The sequence below is a fragment of the Telopea speciosissima genome, chromosome 1 (assembly GCF_018873765.1).
Source record: "Telopea speciosissima isolate NSW1024214 ecotype Mountain lineage chromosome 1, Tspe_v1, whole genome shotgun sequence".
Taxonomy (NCBI): Eukaryota; Viridiplantae; Streptophyta; class Magnoliopsida; order Proteales; family Proteaceae; genus Telopea; species Telopea speciosissima.
In genome coordinates, this window is record NC_057916.1 from 50,842,290 (window position 1) to 50,869,944 (window position 27,655).

General features: G+C 40.8%; 1 protein-coding gene across 2 annotated transcripts in view; it reads left to right on the forward strand.

Annotated features, from left to right (window-relative positions):
* Positions 1 to 317: 317 nt before the first annotated feature.
* LOC122646120 (endonuclease 4-like) overlaps positions 318 to 27,655 on the forward strand; it is a 55,204-nt gene continuing 27,866 nt past the window's right edge. For both annotated transcript variants that reach the window (XR_006330776.1, XM_043839938.1), the window contains exons 1-4: positions 318 to 465; positions 12,669 to 12,843; positions 13,663 to 13,770; positions 13,894 to 13,949. Coding sequence is in view for 1 of the 2 variants with exons in the window: in XM_043839938.1 (XP_043695873.1) it covers positions 358 to 465; positions 12,669 to 12,843; positions 13,663 to 13,770; positions 13,894 to 13,949 (447 nt within the window). In the remaining variant the exon portion in view is untranslated. The remainder of the gene's footprint in view (positions 466 to 12,668; positions 12,844 to 13,662; positions 13,771 to 13,893; positions 13,950 to 27,655) is intronic.

Genomic DNA, 27,655 nt, shown 5'->3' on the forward strand with positions numbered 1-27,655 from the left:
CACGAAGCTCATCCCGTGGTTAGATTATTAAATTTTGTTTTTTATAAGTTTAACATTGCTTGATTTAGAATCGCCTCCGTTATGAAACTGATACTACTTTCTTTTCCCAATCCATGATGAGGTTACGCTGTTATTGAATTTATCAACATAAACACATTTTCCAAACAGAAGACGTAGACACTCTGATCGAAAAAGAATCTCCAAACCCGTAATTGTAGTCATCCCTGTTACCTCTCGTGAACCTAAAAGGAATGACTTGAGTTTGGAGGAGTTTTTGTTTTCGTGTGATAGAATTTATAAAATTTCTAAATTTCGGAAATAGTTTATTTATTTCTGGTTTTCTCCTTAGCAGCAGAAATGGTCCGTTTCTCTTCTGTTGGACGACTGTTTTTGCTTCTGCAATTACTTCCAGGAATTCTAGCTTGGGGAAAGGAAGGACACTATGCTATATGCAAAATAGCTGAGGTAAAACATCTGATATGTCTATAATTACTCACGGATTTTGTTGTTGTGGTTTCCTCCCATCAAGTGGGTTATATTTAAGTTGGAACTATTTGTGTTGAAATTATTCCTAGCAAAATCCCATTCCTATAGGTTAATGCACCTTATTTCCTTACATGAGTGGTTAGAAAATTTTCCTTGAATAAATCTCTAGATTTTTTGGAGCGTAAAACGAAAGCACTTTTGATGGATTTGCCTTTGCAAGACTAGAGGTCAGGGTCGCTTCTTATGAACTTTCAATAAGGCTCTAAAACTCTTGCTAGGCCGGGATTAGTACACGGTCTAGAATATGCTGCCTATTTTATCAGATTCACTTGTATCTAGGCCTGATCCTCTTAATTACATTAGATTAAGCATTTAATGGTTTCTAACCATAAGTTCAAGAGTAATCCACCTAAGAATGCATGTATATTGTCTAACTTTGGTGTTTCTTCCTTTATCCATTCTCATGATAAAGAGAAGAAAGAATGGTCCCACATTGGATGCTTAGTAAAATGAGAATAAATTTTTATATTGCATGTCCGGGCTGGTTCATTAATCTTCCTCAATTGTTCACCCTTTTAAACCAGCACATCTCTCTTCTGAGATGTCTCAATCCTTTTCCCTTTTGGTCAACCACCCGTCCGGCTGGTTCAATCCTCCCTATGAATCGGGCTCAGCTCCTCGTACGAAGAGCAAGGAGTCCCTCCTCATACGTTTTCCGTGTCCTTCATAAAACTGAAAACCGATCTCTAAGATTTTTATTTTTATTAATTTTTTAATGAAACAAATGGCACCCACACCCTTCTTCATTTTCTACCTTCTTCGACTTCTTCCTTCAACTTCTTCTTCGCATAAGGACAAAGAAACACCACCGCCCCAACCCCTCTGCTTCCTCCCAATGCATCTGCAACCGCACTCCCAGCACCTATAACCCTACCCTCAAATCCCACGCTGACAGGCTAACCCTCTGTTTCGCCCTCTAATCCCACACTTGCCACTCCCTGCAACCCACTCCTGAATCCCCACTTAGGTAGCTGAACGATGTAGGTTTCTGCTATTGGTGGGGGCATAGTTGTCACGGCGTCACGGCGATCCAAGTCGGTGGAGGGGTGTCACGTCGATATATCGACATGTCGCCCGCCATGGCAACGCGAGCATGTCGACCATGTTTTATTTTTTATTTTCTCTATTTTTAATGTTTTAATAGATGTATACTCAAGCCATGTTTTATTTTTTCTCTATTGTTTCTCAAGTTTTAAGAAGAAAATTCAGAAATCGAAGAAGAAATCGAAGAGGGAAAGAAGAAATCGAAGAGGGAAGAAGAAATCGAAGACAGGAAGAAGAAATCGAAGAGGGAAAGAGAGACAGGAAGAAGAAATCAAAGAGGGACGCCATGGCGTAGGCCGCCATGCAACCTTCTCCAACGCCAGGACGCCATGGAGGAGCCATGGCGGCTATGGGTGGGGGTTTCTTGAGCATTGGATGAGTAGTTGCTTGCAGTCGTTTCTAGAAAAGATGGTGATCTTAGGTTTAGGTTACGGTTCTCTTCATCGGTGGTTGAGTTTGAGTTTCTCCGGTATAATTTGTCCGCCATTAGAAATCTAAGTTTTCACCTATTCAGAAAGAGCCGAAAAAAAAATCAGCTTTTGAACAAACTATATCAATGGAGAAGAAATTCAGAAAATGTAAATATGAGTGTACGAAGAAGATCAGATCGAGATGGGGAAAAAAATCAGAAATTAACTAAATAGAATCCTAATTTCAGATTAAAAAAAAAAATTGCGTTTCAGGAATGAATGACTAATCTGAAATCAGAATTTTCAATTTTGGGTTACCGAGAATTCTTAGTTGTAGATAACTTGACATTTCAATTCACATACAAACACACACATAGCGAACGGGGCAAGAACCTTCTTCCAAATGCTTGCTTGCAGGGCTGGGTGGTGTGGAGTTGCAGATGCGTATGGAGGAACCACTGGTGTTCCGTTGACTTCTACAAAGAAGAAGCAGAAGAAGAAGATGGAGAAGAGGGGTGTGGGTCCCATTTGATTTAAAAAAATAAAAGATTAACAATTAGAAACCGTGAGTGAAAGTAGCCGGTATTGTGGAGTACACATGGCATCCAATTACTGCACAAGGAGTGAGATCTCACTCCTCGTATGAGGAGCTGAGCTGGACTCCCTACCTACTGGGGTAGTCCCTTCCTTCAACCCAGGTGTGGTTGCCTCCTTTGACTCTAATGTAGTCCTAGATAGGTAGGAGACCTACTAGCAGCCAGACAACAGGATCAATCGCAAAAGGGGTTGCTGGTTCGAATGGACAGCACTAGGATTTAGGTTAATTCTAGGGTTTAGGATGGGAATTTGGGAATGGGTCTTATATGGCTTTAATATGCAGGTTTAGGGGGTTATTATTGGATAAAATAATTGGATTTGGAAATGTTTTAAAATTCTGCAATTCTGGACAGAATTGAGTCGCAGGTTTTGGGTTTTAATGGAGTGGAAGACTGGAGGGGATAGAGTTGGAGTTATGAGCTGGGTTTAGGATTGAGTGTAGGGAGAGGTATGGGGGTTGTATGCTGGAAGTTTGGTTTGAAACTGATGGTCAGATCTGAAGTTATGAGGGAGTCCTAGTTAAGGTAGGAGTTGCAGGTTTAATGGAGGTTAGGGTTTGATGGATGGAGGGGAAGGATATATACAGGAAACTAAACTACTTACTGGTTTGATCTCCTTCAAAGGCAGCAGCAGCAGCAGCTTGAAGAAGCTCAATTGAATAAGAAGGACCTCCCGATCTACAAGATGCAAGGAGTCGATCGGAGTCCACCAATTCCTTCACCTTGATATTACCCACAAGGTAGCCTTGATATTACTCACAAGGTTCACTCAACAGAGTAGAGCAGCAGCTATGGCAACAAACAAAAGCTTTTTTATTAATTAAATTCGTATTCAATACTTGGCCCCCTTGCAACCTTATATAAAAGATTCAAAATTAGACTCCTACACTAAAAAGGAAAGGTTTAACCCAATCCTTAACCTATTAGGTAACTTAAACTAACTAGGAAACTAAAATACTAAAAGAAATAGACTCAAAACATGGCTGGACTTATAGAGTCCTAATCCATCCCAACTTACATCATATGACCACTTAAGTTATCACATGATCACTTAACTAAGTCACATGATCACTTAAATTGAACCAATTGGATGTAACCAATTTGAACCGGTTCAATTAAAAAACATAAAAATAAACTAAGTATTGGACTAATCCCGTATGCAACCTATATACCCCTAGTTTAGGCTCATTAAAGTAGCCTAATACATAGAAAACCCTTGGGAACAAAGGCCCAACATGTATATAACCCAACCCTAGGCCTATTTCTAAAGAAATAAGCCAATTTCTAAAGAAATAAGCCAATTTCTATGAGGAACCTACATCAACTCTCCCCAACTTGAAAAAATTCGTCCTCGAATTTTGCAGTGATGGGGGGGGGGGGGGAATCAACATGTGATCAGCAGTTTTGACCATCCTCAAACAAAATTCCGATGAGGCAGGAACATTGGGGATAAAGTTTTCAATGCGTGGAGCTTGCTCTTCGAAGAACCATGGTGGCATAACAAACTCTATGTGTTCTTTCTTTGAATCAGTAGCAACTGTCAATGACTCGTCCATAGAGCCTTCAGTGTTAGCAACCTTCTCATCTAATGCATGAGACACAAGCTCCACCTCTTCAAGAACAGCATCTTGAAGGTCATTGTTTTCCTTTGGAATGCTCCCAATCAACTTTTCATCTTCTACTGTTTTAGCTTTGTCTACTTTGTTCTCTTCAATGTATACCTCTTTAGTAGAATCTTCTACAATTGTGTTTTGGACCTCCACATCAATTTGATGGTCGAGCTTCTCAATTATGATCTCAACTACTGGTGCAGCTTGGTCTTGTTGAATTTCTTTAGCTATCAGTTCTTGAATCTCTTCAACACAAACTGCCTTAGTAGAATCTTCTGTTGGTACATCCGCCATTGGTGAAACTTCAAACACAGTCGATGCCACTTGCCTTTGAGTTGACATGTTCGGCAGTCCCTGTGGTTGTACAGTCAATGTGGTCACCTTTGGTTGTAACCCTTTTAGAGTAAACAAATGGTATAGACGGTGTCGATCAGGTAGGACACATGAGTTATTTTCAGGTTCAATCCAACCTTGTCGCTCGTCTAACCAATTACAACCTACTACAATAACGCTCCTTGGAGATGGTACCGGCTTACACCAAGCACCGTCAGAGTATGAGGAACCCTCAAATTCAACAAAGACTTGACCTGTAGGCATGATGCAAATCTCTCCTGACTGGGACAACATATCAACCACGGATTGTGAAATAATGTTGTTACGTCGCCTCTCATCAACAATTAATATGGCTGTGCTCCCATTGAGTAGACGAACTCGGGTCTTAAAAACGAATGGAAGTGGGTCTTTCGAGGCCATAGCTCTGATACCAATTAATGTAGTCCTAGATAGGTAGGAGGCCTACTAGGAGCCAGACAACAGGATCAATCGCAAAAGGGGTTGCTAGTTCGAATGGACAACACTAGGATTTAGGTTAATTCTAGGGTTTAGGATGGGAATTTGGGAATGGGTCTTATATGGCTTTAATATGCAGGTCTAGGGGGTTATTATGGGATAAAATAATTGGATTTGGGAAGGTTTTAAAATTCTGCAATTCTGAACAGAATTGAGTTGCAGGTTTTGGGTTTTAATGGAGTGGAAGAAGGGAGGGGATAGAGTGGGAGTAATGAGCTGGGTTTAGGATCGAGTGTAGGGAGAAGTGTGGGGGTTGTATGCTGGAAGTTTGGTTTGAAACTGATGGTCAGATCTGAAGTTATGAGGGAGTCCTAGTTAAGGTAGGAGTTGCAAGTTTAATGGAGGTTAGGGTTTGATGGATGGAGGGGAAGGATATATGCAGGAAACTAAAATTACTTACTGGTTTGATCTCCTTCAAAGGCAGCAGCTTGAAGAAGCTCGATTGAATAAGAAGAAGGACCTCCCGATCTACAAGATGCAAGGAGTCGATCAGAGTCCACCAATCTTGATATTACCTACAAGGTAGCCTTGATATTACTCACAAGGTTCACTCAACAGAGTAGAGCAGCAGCTATGGCAACAAACAAAAGCTTTTTCATTAATTAAATTCGTATTCAATACTTGGCCCCCTTACAACCTTATATAAAAGATTCAAAATTAGACTCCTACACTAAAAAGGAAAGGCCTAACCCAATCCTTAACCTATTAGGTAACTTAACTAACTAGGAAACTAAAATACTAAAAGAAATAGACTCAAAACATGACTGGACTTATAGAGTCTTAATCCAGCCCAACTTACATCACATGACCACATAAGTTGTCACACGACCACTTAACCAAGTCACATGATCACTTAAATTGAACCAATTAGATGCAACCAATTTGAACCGGTTCAATTTAAAAACAAAAAAATAAACTAAGTATTGGATTAATCCCGTATGCAACTTATATACCCCTAGTTTAGGCTCATTAAAGTGGCCTAATACATAGAAAACCCTTGGGAACAAAGGCCCAAAATGTATATAACCCAACCCTAGGCCTATTTCTAAAGAAATAAGCCAATTTCTATGAGGAACCTGCATCAGACCCCCTTGCTTCCTCTTTTTGACCAGAGCGAATTGGCCCCCTTTTGCTTCTGGCCCACCCTTCCCATATTCCCGCTATTGGTTCAGCCCCTTTCCCCATCCAGCCCTCTGTTGACCCTCATCTCCCCCTTAGTGTCTATTGCCGTCGCGAAAAAAGCTCCCCTCCTTCTCCCAAGAAGCAATCCCACTTGGTCTTTTTCTTGCCCAGCAATGAGAAACTTTTGCCTCTAAGTATGGATATCCATAGTCATGTCCTTTGCCGAGACATCTTGTCGTGATATGTTGGGTTTATTTGTTGAGCTGTGGTAATGTAGTCCTAGATAGGTAGGAGACCTATTAGGAGCCAACCGACTTGGATCTGTAAGCTGCTGGTTTGATGGGGTAGAATTGAAGTTTTAGGTCAAATTTAGGGTTGGGGTTAGGGTAATGGATAAGTATCTTATATGGTAAAGCTAGGCAGGTTTAGGGGAGTCTAATGAACTAGGTTTTATTGTTATTGGATGAGTAGAAGTAGTTTAGATGTAATTGAGCAGCAACTAGGGTTAGGGTTTTGGGAAATAGGGAAGTGATGGAATCTAGGGTTTAGAGGTGGAGTTAGGGCAAGGGCTTTAGGTTGAGTGTGGGTAGGGTGGAGGGGAATATATGCTGAAAGTTACAGCTAAATCAGATGGTTAAATCTGGAGTTATGGAGGTTTTCTAGTAGAAGTAGAAGAGAGGGGTAAAACTGTAATTTCAGACAATCGGCTGGGTAGATGGTGCTGAAATTTGAATCAAGTCTCTCTTAGGGTTTGAGGAAGATTCGTTCGAATTTTTAGTAGGTTCTAACGGTTAGATTTGGCTGGGCAGAATTCTCACGAAAATTACCTTGCATGTGACCTTCTAGAAGGGAAGAAGAATAGTTGCAGGTTTTAGGGTTCTAATTGATCTATGGTATTAATGGTGGATGAGGAAAGTAGTAATGATTGAGTGTTGGCAATGGGGATTGATGGGGCTGGGTATAGAGGATTAGGAGAAGAAGGGTGATTGTTGAAACTGTAAAGTACTTAATTGAACACCGATCTTTAATGGCAGTAGCTTTGAAGATGAACAATGGGGTCTCCCGATCTACAAGATGCAAGGAGATAAGTAGCGGCCCTCCCGATCTTCACGATGCAAGGAGTCGATTGGAGATCCACCAATCCCTTCACCTTGATATTACTCACAAGGTAACCTTAATATACTCACAAGGCACACTCACGATGGAGTAAAGGCAGCAAGCATAAAGCTGAGTTTTTATTAATCAAATTCGTCTTCAATGCTGGCCTCCCTTACAAACTCATATAGAAGACTCAAAAATAGACTTAGGCACTAAAAAGGAAAGGCCTAGCCCAATCCTTAACCTATTAGCTAACTTAAATTGACTAGGAAACTGAAATAGACTCAAAATAGAGTCCTAATCTAGCCCACCTAAACAACCAAATGAAAAACTAATAAAATCACTTAAATTGAACCACTGGTTCAAACTAGCTTTGGACCGGTTCAATTTAAAACATTAAAACATGAAAATAAACTAAGTATAGGGCTAATCTCGTATGCAACTCATGTACCCCAACTTTAGGCCCATAAAAGTGGCCTATTACATAAAAAACTGTTGGGATCAAAGGCCCAACATATATATATATATATCTCCCAACCCTAGACTTATTTCTAAAGAAATAAGCTTATTTCGATGATGTATCTGCATCAACTCTCCCCAGCTTGAAAAAATTCGTCCTCGAATTTTGTAGTGATGAGGGGGAAACAACATGTGAGTAGCAGCTTTGACCATTCCCAAACAAAATTCTGGTGATCCAGGAACATTAGGGATAAGGTCTTCAAGGCGTGGAGCTTTCTCTTTGAAGAACCGTGGTGGCATAACAAACTCTATGCGTTCGACCTCTGAATCAACTGTGTATGCCCTATCCATAGAGTCTTCAGTGTTAATAACCTTCTTAGACACAACCTCCACCTCTTTAAGGACAACATTTTGAATGTCATTGTTTTCCTGTGGAATGTTATAAACCACCTCTTCATCTTCTACTGTATCAGCCTTTTCTACATTGGTTTCTTCGATATAGACCACTTCAGTAGGATCTTCTACATGTTGGCTTTCCATCTTTGAAGCTATAGGGGTGGTCTCTTTCTTTTCATCACAATTCACTCTCACTTCAGCTTTATCTTTAACTTTTGTTCTCTCAATTTCCTTTGGTAATGGAAATTTGTATTCAGCTACTGATTTAACATTGGTGATGTCAGATTTCCCACTCTTCAACTTGCAAACTGAATCCCATTGATGGAGGCTTTAAGTTGTCTTCAGATTTGAAGGCCTTTTGTCGAAGGGAATTTAAGTTACCTTGTTGTAGAGCTCTTGTTGTTCGTGGTAAATATTTTCTACTTAGGTCTTCCTTCATCTCTACCCAATTAATAGGAGCTTTGCCGTCGTACTAAAGATTCCTCTCAGTAGTTCTCCACCACTCAAGGGCTGGCCCGACTAGATTAGTACTGGCTAACCTCATCTTCCTAGGCTCAGATAGATCATACCAATCAAAATAGTCATCTAAAGCAATTAAACAATCACAAAATACCTGGGGACCTGATCTGCCATCAAAGTCTCTCAACTCATATGCCTCTGGAGGTCTATGGCGTTTCTTGTAGTCTCTGTATCCTCTGTTCCTGTCTTCACTGTGATCTCTGTACCTTTCTCTGTCTTCTCTGTATTGATCTCTACCTGGGGCTCTTTGTACTACCGAATTGACTTGATATCTGTTCTTTTCTAGGGGAATGTTGCTGTCCCTATGAGGGGTAATCCTCTTCTCTTCCAATCATGTCACCTATTCATTCAACTTCTGTAGCATCTCCATTATAGCAGCCATAGGATCAGGTGGAGGGGGCAGAACTGGATTGCCATGTACATCCATGGCTTTGATACCACTTAATGTAGTTCTAGATTGGTAGGAGACCTACTAGGAGCCAATCAACTAGGATCTGTAAGCTGCTGGTTTGATGGGGGCAGAATTGAGGTTTTAGGTCAAATTTAGGGTTAGGGTTTGGGTTAGGGTTAGGGTAATGGGTAGGTATCTTATATGGTAAAGCTTGGCAGGTTTAGGGGAGTCTAATGAACTAGATTTTATTGGTTTTGGATGAGTAGAAGTAGTTTAGATGTAATTGGGCAGTAACTAGGGTTAGGTTTTTGGGAAATAGGGAAGTGATGGAATCTAGGGTTTAGAGGTGGAGTTAAGGCAAGGGCTTTAGGTCGAGTGTGGGTAGGGTGGAGGGGAATATATGCTGAAAGTTACAGCTAAATCAGATGGTTAATCTGGAGTTATGGAGGTTTCCTAGTAGAAGTGGGAGAGAGGGGTAAAACTGTAATTTCAGGCAATCGGCTGGGTGGATGGTGCTGAAATTTGAATCGAGTCTCTCTTAAGGTTTGAGGAAGATTCGTTCAAATTTTTAGCAGGTTCTAATGGTTAGATTTGGTTGGGCAGAATTCTCACGAAAATACCTTGCATGTGTCCTTCTAGAAGGGAAGAAGAATAGTTGCAGGTTAGGGTTCTAATGGATCAATGGTATTAATGGTAGATGAGGAAAGTAGTAATGATTGAGTATTGGCAATGGGGATTGATGGGGTTGGGTTTAGAGGATTAGGAGAAGAAGGGTGATTGCTGAAACTGTAAAGTACTTGAACACTGATCTTCAATGGTAGCAGCTTTGAAGATGAACAATAGGATCTTCCGATCTACAAGATGCAAGGAAATAAGTAGCAGCCCTCCCGATCTTCACGATGCAAGGATTCGATTGGAGATCCACCAATCCCTTCACCTTGATATTACTCACAAGGTAACCTTGATATACTCACAAGGCATACTCACGGTGGAGCAAAGGCAGCAACAAAGGCAGCAAGCATAAAACTGAGTTTTTATTAATCAAATTCGTCTACAATGCTGGCTTCCCTTACAAACTTATATAGAAGACTCAAAAATAGACTTAGACACTAAAAAGGAAAGGCCTAACCCAATCCTTAACCTATTAGCTAACTTAAACTGACTAGGAAACTGAAATAGACTCAAAATAGAGTCCTAATCCAGCCCAACTAAACAACCAAAAGAAAAACTAATAAAATCACTTAAATTGAACCACTAGTTCAAACCAGCTTAGGACCGATTCAATTTAAAACATTAAAAACATGAAAATAAACTAAGTATAGGGCTAATCCCGTATGCGACTCATGTACCCCAACTTTAGGCCCATAAAGTGGCCTATTACATAAAAAACCCTTGGGATCAAAGGCCCAACATATATACATATCCCAACCCTAGATTATTTCTAAAGAAATAATCCCATTTCAATGATGAATCTGCATCATGTGGTTTGGTCTTTGCCTGCTTTGGCCTCCTACCGGTGCGCCACCTCCCTTATTTTAGTTTGTTGTGGTTGTTTGGGGTTCTCCTCCTCATAGTTGTCACGACGCCTAGACGACCCATGGCGTTGGAGAGGGTCCAAAAGCAAGATGGTACCAAATAGACGGCCAAGGCGTTCAAGGCGCCAGTCTAGGCGACTAAGGCGCCTTGTCACGGCCTTAGACCTTACTAAGCAACCGCGCCGGCACTTAGCACTCACTCTAGCACTAAGTCAGCCTTTCACCAACTCTAGCAAGGGACTTGGGAAGAGAACTTAGAGAACACTAGAGAGACTTTGAAAGAATGCACTTGAATTACTTGAAAGCTTTTAGTACAAGACTTGATAGCTTGCTTGCCTGATCCCTTGGCCAAATGAGGCCACCTCTATTTATAGGCAACCAAGCCTATAATGAATGGCTATGATATTTACATGTGTCCTCCATCCAACGGTGGAGAACCGTCTAGAATAGAGTCTAGAATAATCCTAAGAATGCTCTAGAAGCTTGCTAGATCTTTCCTAGCTTCTAGAGGTTCTTCAATACTTCTAGAATGAGTCTAGCCTCTTCCAGTATGGAGAGTTCTAGACCTTGGTTCTTCCTTGGCCCAAGGTCCATGTCAATGGGCCTTGCAAGTCTTAGCCTTGGGCCATAATTAGGCGGGCTGTGACAGCCTGGACGCCTAGGCGATGCGACACCTTGACAACTATGCTCCCCCCTTCTCGTTTTCACTCCCTTGCCTCCTCTATAAAGGCAAGGTCTTGTAATTTTCTTTTCTATAATCTGTGTTCTCTCCCCCTCCCTTTCTTCCCTTTGGTAATGAATTTTTTATTCACCCAAAAAGAAAAAAAAAAAAAAAAAATTGATGCCTTCTAAGAAATCAGAGTCAGATTTCCTTAAATTCGTCATTTTTTCTTCCACTCTAAATATTTGTCAATGGATCAGTGCTTTGAACCTTTTGAATATTTCCTATATGGGGTTACGGTTTACCTCTTTAATATCTTTGCAGATAGTTTCCATTACAGAAAGCAATCATTTTCAACAAGTCAATCATACTATATAGCTACTGCAAAGGTACTACAGGAGTCATCCAGTGCGTATACATAACCTCAGTATCTATATGCTCCAAGTTTAGATGGGCTTCATATCTAATAAATGAAAAAGAAAAAGAAAATATATAGCAAAGAGGTATCCATGTTAGAAAAAAAAAGTTCTCCTAGCAAGTCTTGGAATCAGTGATATCTTATAATCTTTGACCTGGAAAGGGAAAAATACAAATAGAAATGTATTCTTTTGTTGATGTCTATCAATATAAACTAAAAGTGAAGGTCAAAATTTTGAACTTTATAAAGAAGTTTTGTAACATAGCAAAGATATTGCAATGGGAGAATAGCCATTTCCCTTCCTCTATTTGCTTGTTTAGTTCAAATTTCTCTTTGAAAAACTTTGTATAAACATTGAAATTGAATCTTTGACCTGTAACTATTAAGTATAGGATTGTGAATTACAATTCCGAACAAGTCATTTCTTTTGAAAAATATGCAATAATATTCTGGAAACTGTACTAGACATACATGTGTATTATATTAGGGTCTTCTGATACAACTTTCAGCTTATAAAATGCCTAAAAAAGGGCGTACTCAGTGCACAAGGCTCCCATCACTGCGGGGTTTGGGGAGGGTCATACATACGCTTACCCCCGCTTCATGGAGAGGCTGTTTCCCGACTAGAATCCCTGACCACTAACTTGCAATGGAGCAACCTTACCATTGCGCCGAGGCTTCAATGAATCGTAGAAGTAAGTCACTAAGTGACAATCTGAAGAAAGTTAATTTATATGGTTTGATCACGATTTACGTAAAGAAATGGATGCGCTGCTGGGGAGTGATATTTTGCAAGTTGAAGATGTTAAAGAGACAAGTGGAAGGCCAATAAAATTATTTGGGTTGAATTGGTGAGGAAAGAGATCATCAGTTATGAATGCATTGTCATAGGTCTTACTGAATCGAGTCATAATACTTAAATTGTGAGGGCATAATATCCTCATCCTTCCAATTCTCCACTGTGATTTGAATCCGCCTAAGAAATCTAATATGAAGCTTGTTGCAAGTCTTCAGGGACTTATTAATCAAGAAGCTGCTGCTGCCGTGAAAGTTCTGCTCCCAGAATACGCGGAAGGTGAGCTTGCTGCTGTTTGCTCCTGGGCTGATGAGATTCGCTTCCACTATCACTGGAGTGGGCCTTTGCACTATATAGACACACCAGATTTCATGTGTAACTATGAATACTGCAGTAAGTTTTTCATATCTCTTGTCTTGGCTAGTTTATTTGTTCCATTATGACTTTTTATTTTCATAAGATGATGTTTTTATGAGATAACTTCAATGAACTGCACAGTTCCAAGAGAAATTTGTGGCTTGAACCACCATGCATGCTGTCCTTATGAAGCTTGGTTTGCACTATATTATCTGATCAACTGTTAACCATTCTATAGATGCACAAGACCCCTAGGTTGAGGAGATTAGTCCCATCTGTATGAAAAATGGAATATATCATTGTAAATATGAATATATCCTTGAATATTTTCAGTGCTATATTTTCTTATGGAGTCGTGCTGTTTGTATTCTTTCTACTGAATTATCAATGCTTGTTTCCAGTTATCAAACTTGCAAATCACTATTTTTTTTAATATTCTTTTAGGTTCCAAGTTTATGAAATAGATGGTCCAAAATCATTTTTGCTTAGCTTGGGTTTGCACGTAGCATTTCTACCCTTCTTCCTTTTTTGCTATTGCATGCTATGAGATCTGATTGACATGATGCATATTAATTTTGTACCATTTTTTTTGCATTCTTGTGGTGGTTGCTCTTCCCTCCTTATAGGACTTTCATCTCTTAGTGTTAAAGTGTCTAGATTCAATGAATGTGTCTAGATACAATGTGCACATGTTCCACATGTCAGGATTAGGATTGTGACTCATCCTTTTCTAACATCCCATAATTGTAAGGTCTCTGTCATTGTAGACAAACCAAATAATTCTTCCATAATTCAACTCTTAGCAATGCCGCCTTTATTCTAATTGTTATACATGTAATTTTTCTTTTAATGCAGGGGACTGTCATGACTCCTCGAGACGAAAAGATAGGTGTGTCACTGGAGCAATTTACAACTATTCAGAGCAGTTAACAACTTATCAAGATCCTATTTTAAAATCGAAATGTAATGACAGTTCATAGTTTTTTTTTTTAAGTTTTGGTGCTTTCACTTGCAGTTGCCTGAGTTTTTGCATAACATACAGTGTCTGGTATTTATTAAGCAGAAATATTTCTCTGTTCAATGCAGATAATTTGACAGAGGCACTGATGTTCTTGTCACATTTTATTGGAGATGTCCATCAGGTGTGCTTTTCTGACTTAAGCTGTGAAAATCCAAGAATAATCCCGAACCACATGCTGTGTTCATTAGAAGATTTTTTTTTTCGGGGGGGGGGGGGGGTTGGATAAAGAACATTTATGTGATCTTTTGCTTACTCAAAGAGAAAGATTCTGCATTTGAGATTACGTAGGTTGTGCCATGAAAGTAAACTTTATGTGAGGTTTAACATTGTATCAGTGCATAATATATTAAAAAAATGTGTCAGTGCATGAGTGTGCATTTGGTGCCATCTTTTGGGGTGCGATAGCCTATAATTCTTACTAGTTAGCCGTGTTAATGGTCAACAGGTTGAGGAAATTTAGGATTATCCCAAATGGAAAATTGTTGGTGATTCCCTTTTAAAGAAGGCCCACCAAATGCACAGTACAGATCCACTCATAGTTGGGCTGTAGATTTGGTATAACAGGACTGTGTTAACCATTTGCGTTCTTCACAGTGCTGAACTCTTTGGGATATAGTGGATGTTGAGAATGGGCCCTTGTGCCGTGATGGTACAAGGATAGTTTGGCTAATTTACCATGAATAGGGGGATTGTCCCTATCTTGGTTTCTTAGTTTGTTTCCACCATTTTATGTTAGTTTCCCTGTTAGGGTTAGTTTCTTATTATTTTTAGTTTCTTGGTTGATAAGGAATGAGTTTCCTACTTTGATGTAATTGGTTATTATTATAAATACAAACTGTGGGAGAGGAACTCAGAGCATCGAGTTCTCTTCTTTTCTTCCCCATCTCTTCTTCTTCTGTTGTTTCTTCTCTGGTTTTTCCTTTTCTTCTCAGGATTTGTAACATGGTATCAGAACTGATGGTTTGAATCGATCTGGGTTCAAAACGTTGCCGGTTCGAGAGTCATTTAAAGGTCTCCATTATGGTTTTGTATGCTGATGATTGAAGTGTTAAGATTTTGATGCTGCAAAGTGTTCCTTTTATCTATCGCTGATGTTGCTAATTTGCTACATCATCGGGTAATGAAGACAACTGCTACTGGTGTTTTGTTTCTTAAACTACTGATGATCGAAGGAAGTGTTGCAAGGTTTGGTGATCGAAAGAGGGCTTTTGTTGATCGTATGCTGCCCCTATTTGAGAGATGTGGTCTCCCTACCCCTCTGATTTGCTTTTATACCTCGACTGCTATTAATCTCTGTTGATTTGTTGTGGTCTGGTGTTTCGTTGAGTCCAGAGGTTGAATACAAGGTTTCCGTCTCTGTTGGAGCTTTTCTGTTATTGAAACCCCTTCTGTTTGATTTCCGCCTCTGATTTTCTGATGTTTGAGATTTGCGATTTGTTCAGTTGCGATTCTCTTCCGATGCTGCTGTTCTAAGGCCATAGCTACCATCTATTGATTTAGATTCTTCGAATCTGTTGGGGGTTAGAAGTTTCAATTTGGCCTTGCTTCTACCGCCAGGTCTGTTTTCATAACTGTTTACTCATTTTTCATATTGGAGAATCAAGCTTCTTGTTGGTGTGGGTATAAGGGTCCTGAGTTACGAACTCATCCCTGAATTTCAGTCCAAATAAGATTTGTTTTGAAGGAGTTCTTTCAATTGGGGTCGACATGGGTTACCGCTGGACTGCATTCTTCTCCCATCGTGTGAGGTCGAAGACAGCGTTATATTGTGAATATTTTAATCCTCAACTCTCCAGAATTACCCATCCTTTCTCCCATCGTGAGGTTGAACTGTTGAAGACAGCGTTATATTGTTTTGGCTGGTTGCGTGAGGAAGACATCCAATATCTCAAAGTGGGTTTCCTTTTATGAGTTGGTTTCCTTTTTGGTTACTCTACTTTATTCCTAGCGTTTTATTTTATTCATTAAGTTCCCTTTTATGCCCTTATCATCTTTTCTTATCTACCTTTGTCCTTATTTTACTGCTCATTCCAACATTACCCTTTTGCCTTGGGTGGTATTTGTAATTAATTTTATCTAAATTATCTACCCAAGAGCCACTTGAAAATTCTGGTTAATTACCTTATTGCCACTACTTCCTTGTACTTATGTTTTACCTATGTTGGGTGGATCAATAATTGGGTTTAAGTCTAGAATTGCGTTGGGATTGATGGATTAATTGCAAATTTGCCATTGGACTTACAAATTAAATGGTGGACCCGGTCATATCAATTTGGAGTTCCAATTTTTTTTTAAAGATTGACATTGTTGGCACACTCTGGTTGTCTCCCATTGGCTTTACCTTATATGTCCACGTGTAATGCTACACGTGAGGGGGAGATTGGAGATTATCTTGGTGATTATTGGTGCTTGTGGTTATTGCGTTGCTCAAGAATTATTTGGAAATTTGTCTGATTTATCTAGCCATCAGCATGATGTTTCTACATGATTGAAGACTTATTTACTTCAGTCACACATTCTTGAAGATTATTTTTATCTATACGTGTCATCTGCTCGTATCCACAACAACATTACGAGATTATGTGTTTGCTTCAGCAACAGTACAACTTTTATCTACTTGGTCCATGGCTGCCTTATGCCGAGTGGTTCGTAAGCAACCATATGCTGTCTTTGTGTGGTCGGTCAGCAACCATATGCTGTCTTTGATTAGTCGGTCAGCAACCAGATGCTGTCTTTATGATTTGGGTCCGCATTTACAAGCACCGAGCTGATGTACAAGTATCGCAGTAGTACCTCTGAGACAGTAGCCTTTTGTAAAATGGTGCCTTTGAGCGAGTTGCGAGATTCTTCTTGTGATGTAGCTGTTGAAGTCGTACTTTTACTTGTCTTCTTTGAGAAGATACCTATCTACTACCTGTCTTCCTTGGGAAGATTTTGTGATGTTGCTGTTGCTGTTATGTGATCTTTTGATCGCGGTTGGGGTTCTCTGTCGCTTATTATTGCTTGTTGTTGTTTGGTTCTATTCGACATGGTTTCTTGTACTTACTGTTGTTGATTGGTGGCCATTGTGCTTGAGTTGGTAATGGGCTGCTGGGTGGTGCTACAATTGTTACCTTGTGCTTTTGTTTCAAGAAGGAGATTTTTTTTTGCTATATGTGTACTCCAGCTTGAGGGGGAGTGTTGAGAATGGGCTCTTGTGCCGTAGTAGTACAAGGGTAGTTTGAGTAATTCACCATGAATAGGGGGATTGACCCTATCTTGGTTTCTTAGTTTGTTTCCACCGTTTTATGTTAGTTTCCTTATTAGGGTTAGTTTCTTGGTTGACAAGGAATGAGTTTCCTATTTTGATGTAATTGGTTATTATTATAAATACAAACTGTGGGAGAGGAACTCAGAGCATCGAGTTCTCTTCTTTTCTTCCCCATCTCTTCTTCTTCTATTGTTTCTTCTCAGGATTTGTAACAGTGGATATTTGTTGTTTTGCGATTTGCATTCTCTCAGTCTCATTAGTTTTACTTTAAAGTCTCATCTTTACTTTACGGTTTAGTATTTATAAAATATGTTAAGACTTAAGAGTGCGGGTCAAGATCTTGATTACCCTTTTGATTCTTGAATTCAACTTAAGAAACTATTAGTTAGCATATATTGATTGAGTTTGCTACTGCTGTAATATTGTTGCTTTGTTGGGTTGTGAATTTATTCATGAATCTGTAGCTTTAATGGGATGTTAAATTATGCTTCTTTAGCATAATTATATCATATTGCATTGATATGACTTTTATATTGATGCTTGATGTAGCATGTAAGCATAATTATATCATTGCTATACTGGATATATTAAAGAAGAACTAGGGTGCCTTGTCACCTAAGCGCTTAGGCAGTCCTGCAACGCCTTGTGTCGCCTAGGCGCAATGGCAACTATGGTTTTGCCAGTGTTCACGGTTGTGGCGATCCTTGTCATCGCCATAGTATTAAATCTCGGTTTGGAAGGCCATTTCGGCCGGACTGAAATTTCCGAGATACCGTCGAAATATTGTATTTTTTCTGAGTTTTGCTTGGCCATTTGTGGGTGTAAAATGCCGAAGTGACCGAAACGAAATGACCGAAATAACTGATATTTCGATGAAACAGTACATTTTTTAGACCGAAATTACCGAGATTTTCAAAATTTCCAAAACGAGGTGACCGAAATTTCCGAAATATTGCATTTTTTCAATTCAATGCTGCATTTCGTTTCGACTCGACTGAAATACTCGAAATATTCAAAATTTCGACAAAAAAGAAACGGGATTTTGAACTATGGTCATCATCATGATCAGCACCTCATCTGATGAGGTAGGTTAGGTTGAAGCAAAGCAAACACTAGCAAACCTATGATAAACCAGAATCACAGTGAACCAGAAAACTGAGAAATAGGGGGAAAAACTAAATGGAGTTGGAACTAACAAACACTACATCTGCTAGAGATGAAATTAATATAGAATCAAGGCCATAATTGTGTGACTGTGGTTAAAATATCAAAAAAAAATGACTGCTAGATTGGGAGAAACAAGCAAGGACAGAAAATAGAAACTAAAAATCCAGAATTAGAAACTCAAAAGAAAAACAACCAGAACTCACAAGTGTCCTGGTTGGATGAGCACCAAACTTGAATCGAATGTAGAGGGGAGGGAGTAGAACAACATTCTAAAAATTGAAGATCATCCGATCATGGGTTAGAGAGGAATGCATGTCTGAAGTTCTGTTGCACAAAATGGGTAGAACAAAATATTATTGAGGTATACTTGATGAAATCCTGCAGTCTATTAGATGAGAAGCAAAATCAATAATATGACTAAGAATAGAAGATGAGATAGAAGTTAGAAATCACCATTACAGGCCGCTGTTGACAGTATATGGTTGCTGGAATTTCCACAGAATAATGAAGAAAAAGAAGGAAAGAAGATAAAGTGGAAGAGAAGAAGAAGAGGAGAAAGGAATATGACCAAGGCTTCAGCACCTATTGCCTACGGTTGGGATTCACCACCTAGAGATACTACGAAGAGGAAAAGACGACCAGTGATGTTTCCCCAGTTCACAGGCTTCACACTCAAGACGAGAGACGGACTTGCAACTTGGAACCATGTGCTGAAGCTTGGATAAAGATAGATGTCCCAGATGAACATGGCATTGAAATGGTAAAGGTCCACTAGTAGTTGTAGCATCAGTGGTACAAGGTCCAGTGCCATTCAGGTAGTATAGTCCAGCCTGCTCAAACCCTCCACCAATTGTCCCCCTTGTCTGAAGGTCCTAAAAGCAATGTCTTAAATGAAGTAGGTAATACTGTACCATGACCAGTGACATTGGTGGAGGAACCAGTGGCAAGGATTATAGGTGAAGAGGTAAAGTTTGGATAAAAAAAGAAAATAATTCCGACTTACCAGTCATATGGGTAGAAGCACCATAATCAATAATCCACAGAGTGGCAGTTATAGTGGATAGAAAAAAGCTGAGGTACCTGTGTGGGCTAAAGTGGTTGTAGAAGTGGATGCAATAGTCTCAAGCTGTTGGAGATGCTTGAGGATCTAAGTATAATCATCCCGAGGCACAGAAACAGTGGAGGAAACCCTAGATGCAGATGCAAAAGCGGTGTCACCAGAAGACACTCTCTCTGTACAACTCTCAATGATGGCCGTGTTAGCCAACTCATTAGCCTAGTCTGGTAGTCCGTGTTTGGCTCAACATGTATCAATAGTATGGTTGGGCTTGTCACAAAAAGAACACTGACATGAAGATTTGTCAATATACTGCCCACCTGTTCTGTGTGCACCTGAATCACGACTGCGGCCTATTAAATGCCCACGACCTCTTGTAGTAGAGGATCCACGCCCTCGGTTAGCAATAAATGCAGAACCTTCTTTCAGAGAAGAAGGATAAGTACCCTTTAAGGGAGTCTCCATCTTCTGCAGCCAAGAAAAGGTTTCATTGAGTGAAGGTTCCTTTTCTCCTGTAAGTGACTTTTAACAGATTTGTAGTCTAGGTGGTAGGCCAGACAAAAACTCAACTACATGAAATTCAGCCTTCTGTATCTTTAATTGCTCCAGGTTGGTAGTAAGAGGTTGATGCATCTGTAGTTCTTCAATATTACCCTTATAGCTGTTGTAGTACTCATTAAGTGACTTGTCTCCCTGTGTAAAATAGAACATCTTTTCATAAAGCTCATATATCAGAGAGATATTCTTCTCTTGAGAGAAATATTCACGTAGATCAACCCGAACTCCCTTAGCAGTGGTGTGAAACATGACATTAGATACAATAATAGGATCGATACTGTTCCATAACCATATTTTTAATGTTTAATTCTCGTGCATCAATCCTCATATGCATTAAGGGAAGCTTGGTCTTTAGGATCAATAGATGGAGGGTCATCAGTAAGTTATTTCATCTTACCCTTGGCATGAATATAAGCTTGAACAGCTTGGGCCCACAACATGTTATTAGAAACCCCATTGAGTTTAATGTTTGTAATCTGAATATGAATACCATCCACTAGTTTTTTAGGCCTTTAGGGTCAGCCATCATGCAGACCAATCAATCAGTAAAGCAGTAGCCACGAAAAAAATCCAGAACTCAGTAGTGAACTTCAGTCCAGAAAATCAAGCCCCAAGGTACACTCAGGCAGTATTAGGTAGTAACCAATCAATTCTGGAAAAGAAATAGTAGCTGGCAGCAACAGAAAATCAATTTTGCAACTTAAGAAACCAGATTTATGGTGATTATATATTACCAGAGATCAACAGGTCATATGAACCTGAAATTGCAGTCAAGTTGGCCTCTGGAAGAGGGTGCTGATATCCCAAAATCTTAGCCTGATCAGGTGCAAGGATCAGAAAGAATTGAAGAATCAATTGGTCTGAATTCTGACCCAAAAACAGTGTACCGCAGGAAGATGGGAGAAATTTGATTTCAGAAAATCAGACCGGTAAAAGAGGCTAGACTTTGGTCGAGTGCTCCTTTATGTCTTCAATCTTCAAAAAATCACTATCATCAGGTGGCTGAATAATAAGCACCATCAAATCTCGATAGCTTGAGAAAAATTCCAGAACTGAAAACCGCAACTGATATAGGCATAGAACTTGAAATTATCAACTATATATCTTCATAAGCAGCAGTAGATGGTTGAAGGGCCCTTTTTTAGCTTTGTATCTTCATGAACTAGGGCAATAGTTAGCAGATAGGCAGAATAGGCTGCTGCAGCCAGAAACCGAAGGCTGAACTTGAAGAACCAGTCAAACCAGTATTTGAAGAGGATCAACTGCTGGTTTATTAGAGCTCTGATACCATGTAACAACTAACAATATTAAATCTAATAAACCAGAAGAACTACAAAGAAAGAAGAAGAAGTCGTCTTGTTCCAGCATGAGCAAGTCTGTTGTATTCCCGCATCAGTGGGATTAAAGCCAATAGCATTTGTTGGAAGGCGGCATGGGAAGTGTTGCGTCAAGAAATCGTTCCGCGGTCCTTCGAGTGTTGTAACCTGCAAAAGACCCTGGGTGACAAAGGAGAACCGGTGTGATTCCGGCCTAGGACTCTCCGATGCCTAAGTTAGATCTCTCTGAGCAAACAGATGAGTGAATAGTAGTATTCAAGATGAGTTTAGATGTCCCTTGATGGGGCTGAGTACCTTGCCTTTTATAGTAGAGCATGGCGGTGTGGAGAGTCCCAGTTGGTGTAGAGTGTCCGTCGTAGGTGATAGAGTCCCTAAGTAGCAGGGCTCATCCTTGACTGGTTGTCTTCCCGTGAAACGTGGTGTCACGATAGACTTGGCAATCGTCTTCCTGAGAGACGTAGTGTCATGATAGACTTGGTAGTCGTCTTCCTGAGAGACGTAGTGTCATGGTAGACTTGGTAGTCGTCTTCCTGAGAGACGCAGTGTCCTTGATAGACTTGGTATCCTTGATGGATAGACCTATCTACGTGGTAGATGAGGTTCCTGGTGCATGAGTCCATTCAGACTACGTGACTTGATAGGCGGTGGCCTAGAGTCCTTGGTGATGCGCTTTGTGTCTCGTTGATGGCGGTGGTTGCTGCCGTGTTCGAGGGAGACTGTGCCCGGGGATGACGTGCTCGAGGTCTTCATCCATGCCTGGTCTGCACCCAAGGCAGTCCGCTCCCAGATTGTTCCGTGCCCAGGGCAGTCCGCGCCCCATAGTCCGCGCCTAGATAGTCCGCGACCGGGGACGGTCCTCGCCCGGGGCGGTCCGCACCCGGGGTCATGCGGTCCACGCCCGGGCCCGGCTTGGGTCGACTCTCTCCTGGGTTTGCTTGCTTGGTTCTGGTCCTGAGCTGGTCCTCTTTCTTGGGTTAGGACATGTGGCAGTCCCTGATTGGTTAGGGTGATTTTGGGTTCATCAGGAAGTACCAAGGAAATTCTCAGTTTTTAGCAGCCTCCCCACCAGTGGATTCATTTCCATAATACAACTTCCATCCCGAATACGATCAATTATGGCAACGGGTGGTCCTCCATCTGTCCCAAGAATTCCTCCAAACAATCCCTACCCAAACAAATAGAGAACGAGAGCTCTCTGATCTAGACTTTTGATCGGGATTGATCATTTCGACCGGGAAGGAGATAAATAAATAAAAAATGTCATTCGATTCTGACGAGCGGATGAGCCTTGGTTAGTAAAATACTAAAATCTCACAAAAAACATCACAAAATAGCCAATAACATCAACATTTCATGATTAAATCACTGAGTGCAGGCTAACATAACGATTTTTACCACTAAGGCGGCAAGGCTTGACAAGCTGCAAACCCACATGATGCAGTGAATGCGCTCCATGGTTAGGAATGGGAGGGGAGCTTAGTCCCACATCGGTCGGGTAGTGTGCGGCAGTTTGGCTTATGACCTTGGAAGGGCCTCTCCACCCTAAAGCTCGGGCTTTTGGGTTGGACGCCATTAAGTGGTATCAAAGCGGGTTGTGTATGCACTGTCCATGTGGGGGGGCTGTGGCCCAAAGCTGGGGGAGTTGATGCAGTGAATGTGCTCCATGGTCAAGAATGGGAGGGGACTTTAGTCCCACATTAGTCGGGTAGTGTGTGGTAATATGGCTTATGATCTTGTAAGGGCTTCTCCACTTTGAACCTCGGGCTTTTGGGTTGGATGCCATTAAGTGGTATCAGAGCGGGTTGTCCATGCACCGGTTGTGTGGGGGGCTCGTGGCCCAAAGCTGGGGGGAGTTGATGTAGTGATGCGCTCCATGGCCTTGAATGGGAGGGGAGTTTAGTCCCACATTGGTCGGGTAGTGTGCGGCAGTTTGGCTTATGACCTTGGAAGGGCCTTTCCACCTTGAAGCTCGGGCTTTTGGGTTGGATGCCATTACCACAGGTCAGAGGAGCTGTGAGGTGCTGAACTGGACCTTGCAAATGGTAGAATAGACTCCACTTGTTGAGTTACTGCTACCAATATAGATGGTCTCTGAATTTGATGTTCAGGCCACTAGAAGAGCAACCTAGAGTGACCTAGTAGGAAATAATCTTCAGCCATAAAAACTCTGCGGTGTGTGAAACCAGATTCTGCAACCAAGAACGGGCGGCAGAATCTTTCCTCAATGTTGGAGCTGCTGCACCCTCACTTTTTTAACCTTCGAAAGGGAAGTTTATGCCACAATTAAAGACCTTAGGGAGATTTGAAATGTCTCATTTTCGTGCATTAAAGCTACTGATTATTGAGAGAGAAAAGATTGCAACTCCAACCATGCAAATTTCTCTGTAACCCATGTTTCAGTTTGGATTCATGTTGGATGATCCCAAGCTGTATCCGCAATTCTTCAATTGCATTTCCAAGGATCCAAGAGTTGGAATGTATAAATGAGTTAACTCAAGGAAGAAAACAAGAGCAAGAGCTGAGTGAGGAAGAAGAAGAGAAGAGAAGAAAGGAGAAACGAGAGAATCGATTATGTATGTTGAGTGATTCTCAACACACATATTAGTTTTATTAATTAACTTCTATAAATTACACAGACCTCCCTAGGGAGGTAAAGGGAAATAAGAAAAAGAAAGAAGAAATACAACTTAGTCATGTCTTATAACAAGACTGTGACAGAACTACCCTTATACAATAAATATTCTAATAACAACACTCCCCCTCAAGCTGGAGAATAAATGTCATACATTGCCAGCTTGCACAATAAACTACTAAATAGACCAGGAATGCGACCCTTGGTAAGATATCTGCTACTTGATCACCTGTCTTCACAAAAGGACTACAAATGCAACAAGAATCCATCTTCCCTTTGATGAAGTGTCGATCAACTTTAATATGTTTGGTTCGATCATGTTGAATAGGATTGTGAGCAATACTTATAGCAGCTTTGTTGTCCCAATAAAGTCTCATTGGTCCTTCAGTGTCAAAACTCAAATCTTGAAGTAGTCTCTTTAGCCATATAAGTTCACACACTCTATGAGCCATGGCTCTAAGCTCTGCCTCCGTACTGAATCTAGCTACAACTGATTGTTTCTTGCTCCTCCAGGTAACAAGGTTACCATCTACAAAAGTGCAGTACCTAGAAGTAGATCTCCTATTAGAGACGGAACCAACCCAATCAGCATATGTGTAGCCTTCAATCTTCAAATGGTCATGCCTAGCAAATAAAAGACCCTTTCCTGGGTAGGATTTCAAGTACCTAATGATGCGATAAACCACATCAAGATGTCCCCTCCTGGGAGCATGCATTAACTGACTTACTACTCCAACATCATAAGTGATGTCCGGTCGAGTCAAGGAGAGATAGATCAGTTTCCCAACTAATCTTTGATACTTGCCTGCATCTATGATTGGAGCACCACAATCATCACCAAGCTTATGATTCGGATCAATTGGGGAGGTTGCTGGTTTACACCCTAGCATTCCTGTCTCTTCCAGAAGGTCCAAAACAAATTTCCTCTGGCAGATATCGATGCCTTTCCTTGATCTAGATTCTTCAATACCTAAGAAATATCTGAAGAGTCCAAGGTCTTTGTTCTCAAACTGTTTAGCCAGATAAGACTTCAATCTATTTATCTCAGCGACATCATTCCCAATTACTATAATGGCATCAACATAAACAATGAGAGTTGTGACCGTACCATTTCCTCTCCTGATAAACAAGGTGTGTTCAGCTTGACTTTGATGATACCCATTCTTTAAGATGGCTTATCTAAATCTCTCAAGCCAGGCCTTAGGAGACTGCTTGAGGCACACTTTCCCTTCGATTGAGGGATACTTAAAACCAGGTGGAGGCTGCATTTACACTTCTTCTTCTAAGTCTCCATGAAGAAATGCATTCTTCACATCTAATTGGTACAATGGCCAATCTTTATTAGCTGCCGCTGAGAGAAGAATCCTGATTGAGTTATGCTTGGATATAGGGGCAAAAAGTCTCTTGGTAGTCAATGACATACACTTGACTATACCCTTTTGTAACCAGCCGAGCTTTATATCTTTCCACTGTACCAGCTGATCTATATTTGATGGTATAAACCCATATGCACCCAACTGGTATTCTCCCCCTAGGAAGATCAACCGGAGTCTAAGTACCATTCTTCTCTAGAGCCATCATTTCCTCAGATATTGCTTGCATCCATTTTGGATCGGATAAGGCCTTTGTGACATTTTTGGGAATGGAGGAAGAAGTAAGGGCAGTAGAGAAAGCAATACCTGTAGGAAATATAGAATCATAGGAGACAAATTGGGCTATGGGATTAGTACAGGCTCTCTTCCCCTTTCTCATAGCAATGGGAAGATCTAACTTAGGAGAAGAAGTGATACCTGACTGGGGAGGGTGAGACTGAGGATGAGGATCCAAAGAGGGCTATTGGCAGGGCTGCTTTCCTTTTCCCTATTAGCATCACCACCACCACTAGCACCATAATCAACAACACCATCAACATCAGCATCAACATTAACATTAACATCAACAACATACACTTCTTTGTATTTTCCAATATCAAATAGGAAGGGGGAAGTGGAGGTAAGCAAGGGAGATAAAAAAGGAGTGACATCAACAACATTCGCATCCTGTTCAGTTCTAGTAATGCTCTCCCCCTGAAGAGGATGCTGAGGAGAAGAAAAGAAGGGAATATACTCAAAGAAGGTGACATCTTTTGAGAGAAGTTGCCTTCGAGAAGGAGGGTGGTAGCATTTATACTCTTTTGTTGAATCAAAGTAGCCCAAGAAGATGCACTTGAGGGCTTTGGAATCAAGCTTAGTGCGGTCTAATTTATTGACATGAACATAACAAACACAACCAAACACTTTTGGGGGCAAGGAGAAGACTGAGGATTGACGAGAAAGAAGTGCCAAGGAAGATTTGGAGTCAAGGAGTGGAGATGGCATCCGGTCAAAAGGAAGGCAGCAGTAAGAAGTGCATCTGACCAAAAAGTCTTAGGCAAATGCATACCAAAGAGAAGACTCCTAGTGATTTCCAACAAGTGGCGGTTTTTTCTTTCACCTACCCCATTTTGTTGAGGGATGCCAACACATGCTAGTTGATGGATGATGCCATTATCAGTAAAGAACTGTTGAAGCCCCCCATTCATGTACTCACCCCCTTATCAAACCTAACAATTTGAATTCAAGTACCAAACTGAGTACTAATAAATTGATAAAAAATTTTGAAAGCATCATGAACATCACTTTTTTGTTTCAACAAAACAATCCAAGTAGACTTAGAATGGTTATCAACAAACGAAACAAAGTAACGAAATCCAGACAAGGAAGTAGTGGGAGAAGGCCCCTAAACATCAGAATGAACAAGAGAAAAAGGTTCAGTAGATAGATCTATTACCACGATAAGGATAAGGTGTTCGATAATGTTTAGCAAAAATACATGATTCACACTGAAAACATAAGAAGAAGGAAAAGAAGTAAACAAATGTGGTAATTGTCTCCTCATAACAACAAAAGAGGGATGATCCAAACGTTGATGCCAAAGCATCACAGACTCCAAAGTACTACTATCACTCTGACCACAAATATAAGTTGCAATAGTAGATGAATCAGATAGTCGTAGTTTAAGTAGATAGAGTCCTCTTTCCTTACGCCCATTGCCAATAACCCTCTTTGTCTCCAAATCCTGAAAAAGACAATAGGAAGGAAAGAAAGTGACACAACAATTTAAGGATCTGGTTAGATGGCTCATGGATAGTAGGTTAGTAGCAAAATCAGAGACATGAACAACAGACTCAAGAGAAATAGAAGGAGTAACCCTCACATTACCCTTACCAGAGACAGAAGAAGGGAACCATCAACAACCCTTACCTTGTCCTGGCTAGAGCAAATGGAATAGGAATCATAATCCTGTGACATACCAGTCATGTGGTCGGAGGCTCCAGAGTCAATGATCCAAGAAGGAGCAATAGAAGGTGCAGACGAGACCTGCAATGCTGAGGCAGAAGAAGCTAACTCTCCAGGGGTAGAACTAGTAGAGGAGTGGCCAAGGTGGGACATCAACCAGCGGAAAGCTGCAATATCATCTTGTGAAAGAGAATCAGGAGCAAGCTGTGGTCCAGATGTCTTAGTCTCAGATGTTATAGAGTGGGCCCTAGCTCTCCCTCGCCTACCACCACGGGCACCAGGTGATCTACCATGCATACCAGGGGGCTGCCCATGAAGGACCCAACATGTATCCTTAGTGTGCCCCAATTTTCCACAGTGATCACATTTAAATCTCTCACGGTGATCTCCGCGAGTTGGCCCTTGGCCTTTCCCCCCACTTCTCCAGTCTTGGTGGGAACTAGAAACAAGAGCAGATCGCTCCATTGATGGTGTAGTATCCATGGTTGCTCTCCTGGTTTTCTCACTTT